Source organism: Peromyscus leucopus, chromosome 7 (assembly GCF_004664715.2).
Source record: "Peromyscus leucopus breed LL Stock chromosome 7, UCI_PerLeu_2.1, whole genome shotgun sequence".
NCBI classification, from domain to species: Eukaryota; Metazoa; Chordata; class Mammalia; order Rodentia; family Cricetidae; genus Peromyscus; species Peromyscus leucopus.
The window spans coordinates 107,609,815-107,620,781 of record NC_051069.1 but is presented as its reverse complement, the minus strand read 5'-3'; the positions used below and the strand labels follow the sequence as shown (position 1 = coordinate 107,620,781).

Here is a 10,967-nt window from a genome sequence, read left to right as displayed (position 1 = left end):
GTGGGAACCTGTAAAAGTGGGTTCCACTTATTCCTCCCCTCTCTTCCTGCACGCTCATTCCATAGGCCTAAGCACATCTTTCCTGTTTCCTTCCCTTAGCAAACTCTTACAGTGGGTTCTGTTGTCCCTGGTGGCTTTTCTCGAGTGGTAAACAGCGCCGCTTAGTGAATAACATTGCGCTGCTTAATAAATAACAGACACCTCTGCTAATGGGGAGAGTGAGTGGGACTGGGGGGTTCAACGATAATGAGGATGTCTCAAACAGGTGTGGAGAGGCGTTGAGACCTGTGGGACACTCTCAGAGACCTTTGAACCACCCCAGAGCCTTGATAAAAAACGATTCTTCCAGCCATCTAGGAATCCACAACTGTCCAAGAGTGGCACTGGGATTCCCAAAGTGTGTAAGCTTCCAGCTTGCGTCCAGGGACCCAGGAGGACAGGACTCAGAGTCGGCACCTCCATCTCCATCCACAGCGTGAAGCCGCCGCCACGGCCCCCAACCCCCTGCCTCTTGCCTGCTAGTGTGAATGGCAGTGCTTTGGAGGACGGAATCCAGGTTCGCGGCCAGAAGCCAGGATCTGGGAACTTTTGAGATCCTGCCTCCAGTGTTGATTGCAAAATGCTGTGAAAGACCGGAACATTCCAGTTTATACTTCTGGGAGGGGCTTCAGAAATGTGCACAAACTTTTTTTTTTTAATTACATATTTGAAACAAAATTTTATTTTGTAGCCCAGACTGGCCTTGAACTTGTGCAGTACTCTCTTGCACCATCACAGGTGTATATGGATAAGCTATAAGAAGGAAGAGTTTTGGAGTTCATTGACCTGGCTTTGAGAAACTGGGAGGTGGTGGGGTGACCTCAGGAAGACTCCCCTTCTGATTGGCTGCAGAAGGGGTAGGCGGGACTTGTGAAAAATGTAAAGCTCCAGCTGGCTCTGCCCTTGTGCAAACCACGGTTCTTTACTCGGTCCGCTCCCAGCGCCCAGGCAAATCCTCCGGACCCGCCTCCACGATGCATCGGCTGCAGGTAGTGCTGGGCCACCTGGCCGGCCGGCCCGAATCCAGCTCCGCGCTGCAAGCCGCTCCCTGCTCCGCTGGCTTCCCGCAGGCCTCGGCCTCCGACGTGGTGGTGGTGCACGGACGACGCACCCCCATCGGCCGAGGGGGCCGCGGCGGCTTCAAGGTGAGGCCCCTCCGGCGGGCGAGGGGCGCAGAAGGCGGCCAGTGCGGGTGGGATCCTGCCCTCTGGGTGAAGTGACCGCACAGTCCCCTGGGTGGGAATGCAGGAGCGGGGCTCACCGCCGCTGCGCTTCGCCCTGCAGGACACCACCCCGGACGAGCTTCTGTCTGCCGTGATGACCGCGGTTCTCCAGGACGTGAAACTAAAGCCCGAGCAGCTGGGCGACATCTCCGTGGGTGAGCTCACCTGCCGGGCCTGCTCTGGGCCCTCCCTCCCTGGGTCTCTTCTCTCACATCAGAGACCTGAGTTTACTGAGGGGAAGGACCGAGGCACAGAGATCTGAATGAGCGCCTGGTAGCCAGTCTTCAGCTTCGAGCCTTGGGTCCTCCACTCGAGGCACATCTGCTCACTGAATGGACGTGGAAAGCAGGAACGCCCTGAGATAGATGCTCTAAAGCCTAGATGTTCCTGGAGACTCCAGGAGGTGGGAGGCCACGGTTCTCCACCTACACTGTCATCCTGTCTATCAGAATCATCTGGTCCAGCCCGGTTCGGTTACAGGTGTAGACGGGGTTCACCCTGCCCTAACCCCTGCTCTTCCCTGAACTAGAACAGCACAGGGTAGGACAGGGTTGCCTGGGGGGTGCCAGCCTGTTCCTCCTCCCGCAGTGACACAGGGCTTGGAGGAGGACACTTGAGGAGGTGAGCGAGCACTTACAGACTCTCTCCCCTCACCCACAGCCCTACTTCCCTCAGCGTTCAGGCTTTGCACTGTGCACCTCTTACCCTAGAGGCTCTCCTGTTGCCAGGCAAGCAGGCCTCCCGCCCAGCTGTGCTGATTTAGAGGCGCATGCCTTGGCAGGCGGGCTGGTGGCCCTCCAGCATGGGGCGGTTGCTAGCTGGCCCCCCATTCCTCGGACTCGGCCTCCTTGGCCTCACACGAACCTCTGTGCAGAGGCTGTAGAATCCTGGAAAGATCTAGACTGTTTCCTTTCTGGGACGTGTTTACCTTAGGCCTCAGGACACCTCCTGGCACTGAGTAAGGGCTCTTCTGTCCACAGGCAATGTGCTTCAGCCAGGGGCCGGAGCTGTCCCTGCACGCATCGCCCAGTTCCTGAGGTAATCCTTCTGACTCCAGCTCTAACTGCCCTCCATGATGGCTGGGCGCCCTGGTGCTGGAGACTCATCTGTGTGTGGTGGAAGATCGGGCTGAAAGAAGATACTGAGGCCACTAGAGAACACTGAACTCTGTCCTATGAGCATAACCTTTCCCCTACTTAGAGGGGGTGTGTCACTGGGACCATGGCCAAGGCACCCAGGGCTTGGAGACTGGAGCAGAGCCTTCTCCGTGGCCTAAGTTTTAAACAGAGCCAACTTAACACATGGAGCATGCAATCATATGACCAATGCCGAGCAGTGCATGCTTCCACTCTTAGCATCTGGAAGTCCAGGCTTGTCCAGTCATAGTGGCTTGGGGACGGTGTAGCGTGGGGTGGGGGTGTACCCCAGGAAGAGCTCTAACTCCCCCCCTCAAGACAGCTAAGCAGTAGTTCATTCACTCCCCCTTGGAGACTGAGGACCCCATTCCTCAGTCCTTGCTGTGTGGGCCAGAAATAACAGCAACACTGGCCAGAGACAGGGCACATCTGGCAGCTGGAAGGGTCAGACTCAGCTTGGGGTCCAAGGTCTCCACACCTCTGCATTCTGACTGGAGACTCTCTTCAGTTGCCTGTTTGTCTGCCCTCTGCCCATTCTGCCCCCATGGAGTTCTGGCTCTGTCAGCTCTCCCTGCCCTGGCTAAACCCTGCCCAGATGTGTCCCAGCTCTCAGGCTGCAAATGGGTGTGTTTCTTGTCCAGTAGGTGACCTTGTTCTTCCTGTCGTGTGGCTTTGGCATCTGGTCCTGCCGTCTCAGGCTCTGTGTTCCCGGCGAATCCACTGAAATCCAGTACTGTCAGCGCCAAGCCCTCAGAGGGTGCTTCATGCTTAGGGACTGTTGAGGGGACCTTGGTGGATTTGATAAAGGGTCACCAAGAGTTAGGGAGTTAGGGCACATGGGAGGGATTGCACGGGCCTAGGGAGCCATCACGAGGTCCCCCAGAACTCGCCTTGGAGCACCAGTCCTGGGTCCCGTCCCCCCCCCCCCCCCGTTCCCACCCCCACCCCCGCCTGCACACACCAGCCATTCGAGTTCCTGTGTGCTCATTCTCTGGGGTTCTTGGTGTGTCAGTCAAGGGGCCTGGGCTGAGCCTACACCTTCACCATGTTGGCCATGGCTTGTATGCCGCCTTGGAAAGCAGCTCCAACAGCTTGAATGGCTGAACCCAGGGACCCCAGAGCAAGAGTGAAGAATGAACATGCCAAGGGAGGAAACGGTCCACAGAGGAGAACACTGGACACCTGGACCAACTCTGTGGTTACTAGACAGGTCAAGGAGTGGGCATGAATGGTGGCCCAGTCTTGAAATGCAACTGTTGTGTCTTAGCCTAGCAACAGGCCCACGTCTTTGTCCTCAGAGGACCACAGAAATGACTGCTTTTCATTGTTGAGTTCTCAGGGCGGCGGAAGGAGATTGTCTGTGGCCCACAACAGGTTTCCACTGTCTGTGTTGAGAAGAACCGTGGGACAGATGAGAATGTGCTTGGGGACCCTGGGTAGTCAGGCACTGTGGAGACAGGGCTGCACAGTGGCTACTCCTGCTCTTCCGGAGCTGCCCCAGTGGGGGCGGGGCTGCCTGTTGTCCTCATCTATGCACATGCTGCTGGGGCTCTCTTGTGGCCCACAAGTCTCGTGGGCTTTCTGTGAGACACTGTCACGTCCACGGCTGACTGCCATCTCCCCTTCTGTTTCAGTGACATTCCGGAGACTGTACCTCTGTCCACTGTCAACAGACAGTGTTCATCGGGGCTGCAGGCAGTGGCCAACATCGCTGGTGAGTTGTGACTGCTGGGTGCCCATGAGCATGCCCTGACCTTGGTCCCTGCCCCTCGGGGCAGAGAGGAGTGGAAGAGCACCCATTGTCACACCCTGTTGTGGAGTGTCACTTTAACTGGGCAAAGGTGCGTTACATTTGTTTATGCTGCAGTTGTTTCATTGTGTAAAGATGTGTTGCTGTTTCGCCTTGCCTACCCAAGGCACCTGATTGGTCTAATAAAAAGCTGAATGACCAAGCTAGGCAGAGAGAGGGGGATAGGTGGGCCTGGCAGGCAGAGAGAATAAATAGGAGAAATCTAGGCTCAAGAAAAGAAAAGAAGAAGAGAGCAGGGAGGAGAGGGACATGCCTAGAGCAAGTAGCCAGGCAGGTGCCAGACAGACAGACATTGCAGGAAGCAGTGAAAGTCAGACAGACAGACAGACAGACAGACAGACAGACAGACAAGGTAAAAACCCTGAGGCGAAAGGTGGATAAAGAGAACCAGGTTAATTTAAATTAAAAGAGCTGGCCAGAAATGAGCCTAAGCCAGGCCTAGCATTCATAACTAATAAGAAGTCTGTGTGTTGTGATTTGTGAGCTGGGTGGCAGCCCAAAGAAAAAGCCTGGTACAATACCCCAAGTCTTTTTGGGTGCTCCTGGGTCTTCTGTGAGGCTTTGGTGAATGTCCCCCAAGAGCAGGGAGGGAACGGGCTGTGCTGGTCCAGGCCAGGCCCACTCTGGCCAAGGATGGTTATGAAGTGCTTTTGTTGCAGGTGGCATCAGAAATGGGTCTTATGACATTGGCATGGCCTGTGGGTAAGATCGTCTTCCTGCCGGACCTTCTTAACCAATGCAATGATCAAACTAATTTTCCTCTCCTCAATTCTGAAGGGGCATGATTCTCCCTGCCCACCACGGCTGCTGGCTGGGCTGGACTCTCACAGAGGCAGCCTAGGAGTTGTGGAAGCTCTGAGTGTAGTGGCCTCTTTGATTCTTTCTTGCAAATCTGCTTGTCACGTTGGAAATCTGCAGCACTTGGACTTTGCCTGTTGCACTGGCTGATTTTCCATGCTCCTGCGAGAAGTGGCGGAGTGGACTCCCTCAAGTCAGGGACGTTTCCTTATGTATCAGCATTCATCTTCCTAGGCTGTCGCCTTGTCTGCCACTCTAGCACCAAGGGAGAGATTGCCCCTGATCCTGTGTCCTGAGGAACATGGTCAGACCTCTGCTCACTGTCCCCTCCACTCACACCACCCCCTTGTTTCTGCCTCTGGGGTAAAGGGCTGCTGAAATTATGCCTGATGGTGGATCCAGGAAAGAACAGAGCGCTGGGCCACCTGCTGTTGGAAGACAGCATCCACAGGCTTTGGAGGAGCTGGCTCCTCCAGGTTCTGTAGACGAGCTTTGATAGGAAGCGTTGCTGGCATATGGTCAGGTCCTGGCTGCCTGCACTGGGCTTTCCTGACCTGTGTGTCAGGAAGAGGACAGCCAAAGTCCACAAATGGGGACCATGGTAGGCAAGAGTCACAGCCAGCCTGCCTGTTGCTGTTCCTTGTGTTTGTCATAACAAGGAGAGCAGATGTGGCGGCTTGAGGGGAAAGGATGGGGCTCTGTGAGGCCCTCAGGATTCTAGTCCCAAACAGGCTGAGGACCCTGGTTCTGGAGACAATGCAGCTGTGCTTGGAGGATGCCCACATCACCTGAGCATCCCCTAACATTTGAGAGTGCAGCTTGCCCAGGACTGAACTCCAGGACCAGATTGTCTCGTTGAAGTTCATGCTGGTGACCATGAGCAGCTTCCTCTCTTGCCAGGACTTCATATCCTCACCCCGCTTCAGCTCTGGATGTTGTAGGACAATTAAGTAGAGTCGCAACCAAAGCTGACTGTGGGATACGGGTCATTTGGTCACACAGTTTGACAGGTTCTAGGTCTGTAATCCCTGCTGAAGCAAGAGAATTTCAAGGTCAAGGCCCACCTGAGCTACTTAGCAAATCCAGGGCTGAGGCAGTCTGGCAAGACCCTGTCTCAAGATGAAATTAAAAAAAAAATTAAGGCCCAGAGATACAGCTTAGCCATGTAGTGATCGCCTACCACGTTTAAGGTCCTGTAATTGACACTCAGTCCTTCCAAAAAGAACCGAAGAGTTCATGTTATGCTGAACTTGGGAGCGAACTTAGCCAAGGCTTTTGGTATTTGTGTGGCCTCACGGCCGCCTCCCCATCAGTGTCTGATCCCTCTGCACAGGCCACCAGACCTTTTTCTCAGCCATCCCACCTACTTGCCAGTCTATACAGGCCAGGTCTTTCTTTGATGTAAACTTAGTATTTGCCATTTCTCCCTTTCTCTCTGACTCGGGTACACCGAGGGCTGAATCAGACTGATGTGGTATGTCCTGCATTGGAGGGAAAACTGGAAGCCATCCTTGGGGACCACCACTTACTTAGCTCAGTAATGCACCATGTAGCAGGACCCTAGAGCTGGGGCCGTGTCTGGTGCAGTGCTGTGTGTTGGGCAGGGGGAAGACGGCTCAGCCACTGTGCAGTCCCTGCTCACTGGCCAGGGATCTGCGGCGTACCTGGAGGGCTCCCTGGCTACTTATTGCCCAGCACTCAACACACAGCTGGGCATCCCTCGTGCTTCCTACTAGGGCTGACAGCTCATTCCTCCTCCTTAGGGTGGAGTCCATGACCCTGTCCCAGAGAGGGAACCCTGGGAATATTTCTTCACGCCTGCTGGAGAATGAGAAGGCCAGAGACTGCCTGATTCCTATGGGGTGAGTGTCCACAGGAGGCTCGGTGTGTGTGTACACACGCACACATGCACGCATGCATGCACACATGCACACTTGCATGCACATATGCCCACTCACCCACCACTCTGTCCTCAACCAGGGACCAAGGAATTTTCTCCCCTGTGGCTGGCAATGCCAGGTCTTGGGGCCCTCAACATCCATCCTCTGAGTGTCACGTCCATCAGAGACCAGGTGTGGGGCTGATGCAATCCTTGGCTTTCCTTTCTTTAAGCACCTGAGTCCTCTCTGAGACCCGCAGTATGCAAACCCATCCCATGTTGTCCCCCACCCTGAGGTGCCCAGTCACAAGGAGGATGGTGCCAGATGTCCCCCAAAACCTCTGTTGGAGACCTGGAACATTGAGAAGGATGTGGGGAGCACTGAAGTTCTGAACATGTTTGGGAAGGACTCAGGCCTGTGAGATGTAGCCTGGGAGATCTGTTCTCTACATCTCCATTGTCCACAGTGATATTTGTGACCTCTGGACTTTGCCAACATCCAAGGACAGGAACATGGCCATACGAAGGAAGGCTTGCAGTGGGCAGTGATCTGGCTTTGTCCAGACCCTCTCTCCAAAGGCATCCTGGAGCCATAGGAGAAGTTGATCAAGTTGGCCAGCTAGTGTGCCCAGCACCTCTGCTCCTGACCTTAGGATGTGACTGGGCAGGAGACCATGCCTTCTGCAGGTCCCACACACAGGCTGCCTGTCCCCCATAAAAAATGTTTCCTTTGCTATGTGCCTCTGAGGGTCTGACCAGCATGGGTGCTCCTCAACATGGGACAGGAGCGTCACCTTCTGAGTCCTTACCTCTGTCCCTGGAGCATGGCCTGGAAACCCTGTCTCTGACCTGGATGCCCAGAAGTGCAGGCACAGGCCTTCAGTATGGCCCTGGCTCTCAGGCCAGCAGACCCACAGCCTCCTGCTTTACTGTTCATGTCTAGGATAACCTCAGAAAACGTGGCTGAGCGGTTTGGCATTTCACGGCAGAAGCAGGATGCCTTCGCTCTGGCCTCCCAGCAGAAGTGAGTACAGCGGGGGTGGGCTATTGATAGGGCTGGAGAGCGGCCTGAGCTGGGCTGTCAAGGTGATCCAAAAGTGTTGACTAGCCTCATGCATCTAGGTGGGAGGTGGAAAGGTTCATCACCATTGTTGGGAGGTCTTCTCAGTCCTCCTTAACTGTACACTCTGAGGTCTGAGTGTCCTCTCCCTAACTGGGCCTCAGCCCTTCCCCTGCCCCATTCCTTGCGACATAAAGAATAGGACCCTGTTCTGACCAGACATGGTGGCCACTGGTGATCCTCAAGCCTGCAGTATGGGACCAGTGGTGCTAAAACCTAGTCCTCCTAGCATAAGAGGCAGACCTGGGCCTGGAGTGGTGACCTGAGCCTGCCATTCAAGAGAACCAGAGCCTCAGGCCAGGGGGAAGCACCAGCCTTATTGTGGAGGAGACCACTGAGCAGGCTGAGTGACGAGTGAATGAAGAGCTCTAAACAGAACAGCACCTCTGAATGTCCTGCTCTTGATTGGGAAGTCTGGAGCTGAAGATGAAGTCTAGGGAAGCTCTGGCATGCCTTTCCCTGCAGGAGGAAGGTGGTGTCTGGAGGAAGCCTCAGCACTCACTTGCAGCTTCATCAGGGGGCAAAGCAGTCCCTGGGCTGTGTGTCTTCCTGAGTTAGCAAAGGCCAGGGACAGGCAGGAAACGGCCACAATTGGGGCTGAGAGTCGCTGTCCATGGTGCTGGCAGGGCAGCCAGAGCCCAGAGCAGGGGCTGTTTCCGAGCTGAGATCGTGCCTGTGACAACCACAGTCCTTGACGACAAGGGCAACAAGAAAACCATCACTGTGTCCCAGGACGAGGGTGTCCGCCCCAGCACCACCATGGAGGGCCTGGCCAAGCTGAAGCCTGCCTTCAAGGATGGAGGCTCTACCACAGCTGGTGAGCGTGGGCCAGGAATAGGGTTGATGGAGGTGGCCTGTTCGACCCTGAGAACTGGAGCTGACCAGGCCCCCTGGCAAAGTGGTGGTGGAGGGCTGGCTCTCCTCCGCTGATGCCTCCTCGTCCACCCTTCCTCCCCTAGGAAACTCCAGCCAGGTGAGTGACGGAGCCGCCGCCGTCCTGCTGGCCCGGAGGGCCAAGGCTGAAGAGTTGGGCCTTCCCATCCTTGGGGTCCTGAGGTCCTACGCCGTGGTCGGTGTCCCTCCTGACATCATGGGCATCGGTCCCGCCTATGCCATCCCTGCAGCTTTGCAGAAAGCAGGTGAGGCGGCTCCTTCTCATCCTGGACCCCTCATTCCCCGTATCTGGGACTGGGGCATGCTGGGTTTGACCCTGTGGGTGCTCTGGAATGAAGGTGGGTCAGGCTAGCACCCCATATCCAAGGCCTCCCTAACCTGCCGTTGGAACCCCCTCGCCTGGCACACAATAGACCACTAGAGCCGCACTGGGGGTGGAACCCAGGGGAAATCCAGAGTCCTGCCTGTGACTGTCAGCGCTGGTCTGTATCTTGCCTGCAGGGCTGACTGTGAAGGACGTAGACATCTTTGAGATCAATGAGGCCTTTGCAAGTCAGGTGAGCCTGGGTGTCATGGTGGGGTCGATTGGGCCAGTAGTTCAGAGCAGATGGAGACTTCAGCTACTGCTCTGGCTCCTTCCAGGCCCTCTACTGTGTGGAGAAGCTGGGGATTCCTGCAGAGAAGGTGAACCCCCTGGGGGGTGCAATAGCCCTAGGTCATCCCCTGGGCTGCACTGGGGCAAGGCAGGTGGTCACGCTGCTCAATGAACTGAAGCGCCGTGGGAAACGGTAAGGCTGCTGCTTGTGGAGTGTTGTGGGGATGCTCGAGCTGGGGTGTCAGGTAGCTGGGGTGTCTTGGGGAGGTGAGCACACACAGGGGTTCTGAACTAGGGATGGAGTGGTGAGACTTGTCTTCCCGATGGCTTGCTTAAAAGGCAGCATAACCTATAGACGGTGTCTGCCACCTGGGTGTGTGTCTGTCTAGGGCTCAGTTCCCACAGATCTGTTCTGCTCATGTGTCTGGTGGGGGCATGGGCTGGGGTCAAGCTCTGCCAGCCAACGTGGGTTCTCTTCCCCAGGGCTTATGGAGTGGTGTCCATGTGCATCGGGACGGGGATGGGAGCCGCTGCTGTCTTTGAATATCCTGGGAACTGAAACCTTGGCTGCAGGCACTGCCCAGAGAGTCCTACAGTGGTGGCCAGAGAGGGGCGGACTCTGCAGAAGCCACCTGCATGGGACACTCAGCACTGGAGGGGGTATCACAGCACTTTAATTTAGAAGATGTGATCACAGTATGGGGACAAGTGGCCATTGGGCCATCCGGTCTGGTCCTCTTAGCTGGACCACAGTCAGCAGATTCCTCTTGACCACAGGACAAGGTCTGTTTCTGTGGGACAGTGGCCTCATGAATGCTGGGTATGTTGGGCAAAGTAAATGTGTGATATCTGATTCCAGTGGCAGTCATTTCACTTAGGGTCCAGCTCTTGCTTTGCTGGAATCTGTGGACCATCTTTGTAATGATTGTCATAGTCACCTGGTGGTGGCCTATGCTGGTGAGCCCTGGAGACGTGTCATGCAGGGCGTGGTTGACACCATTGCCTGAAAGGAGATCCCTCATCCGAGGGGCTGCTCCAGCTCCATAGCCTGTGTTCCTGCTTAGCAGCCCTGAGCCAGACTGCTGTCCAAGCTGGGGCAGGGACTCGGGGTGGCGGAGCCTCAGAACTCGTTGGGCATCACATATCTCTCATCGTGAGAGCCTCGGCCCCGCAGCCGCAGGGTGCAAGGCTTCTCACTCAGCACACCTTCCACTATCATCGTGGACTCATACAGCAAGCTGCTCCTGCGGAAGGGGGCGGGGTTAGTACAGCAGGCTGCTCCTGGGAAGGGGGGCGGGGTTAGTACAGCGGGCTGCTCCTGGGGAAGGGGGCGGGGTTAGTACAGCGGCTGCTCCTGGGAAGGCGGGGTTAGTACAGCGGGCTGCTCCTGGGGAAGGGGGCGGGGGGGGGGGGGGGGGGGGTTAGTACAGCGGCTGCTCCTGGGAAGGGGGCGGGGTTAGTACAGCGGCTGCT

At 56.1% G+C, this 10,967-nt stretch overlaps 2 protein-coding genes across 4 annotated transcripts in view; one reads left to right on the top strand and one right to left on the bottom strand.

The window, feature by feature from the left end:
* The first annotated feature begins 951 nt into the window (after window positions 1–951).
* LOC114682509 (3-ketoacyl-CoA thiolase B, peroxisomal) lies at window positions 952–10,347 on the top strand. Its single transcript, XM_028856413.2, has 12 exons — window positions 952–1,184; window positions 1,324–1,417; window positions 2,243–2,300; window positions 4,033–4,112; window positions 4,868–4,910; window positions 6,770–6,868; window positions 7,829–7,909; window positions 8,632–8,822; window positions 8,965–9,144; window positions 9,401–9,456; window positions 9,542–9,687; window positions 9,978–10,347. Exons 1-12 carry the CDS (start codon window positions 1,014–1,016, stop codon window positions 10,051–10,053), a joined length of 1,275 nt encoding a protein of 424 aa, XP_028712246.1. The 5' UTR covers window positions 952–1,013; the 3' UTR covers window positions 10,054–10,347.
* Window positions 10,151–10,967, bottom strand: part of Dlec1 (DLEC1 cilia and flagella associated protein) — a 50,554-nt gene continuing 49,737 nt past the window's right edge. For all 3 annotated transcript variants that reach the window (XM_037208026.1, XM_028856414.2, XM_037208028.1), the window contains one exon: window positions 10,151–10,738. In XM_037208026.1, the coding sequence (XP_037063921.1) occupies window positions 10,615–10,738 (124 nt within the window). In that variant the 3' untranslated portion in view covers window positions 10,151–10,614. The remainder of the gene's footprint in view (window positions 10,739–10,967) is intronic.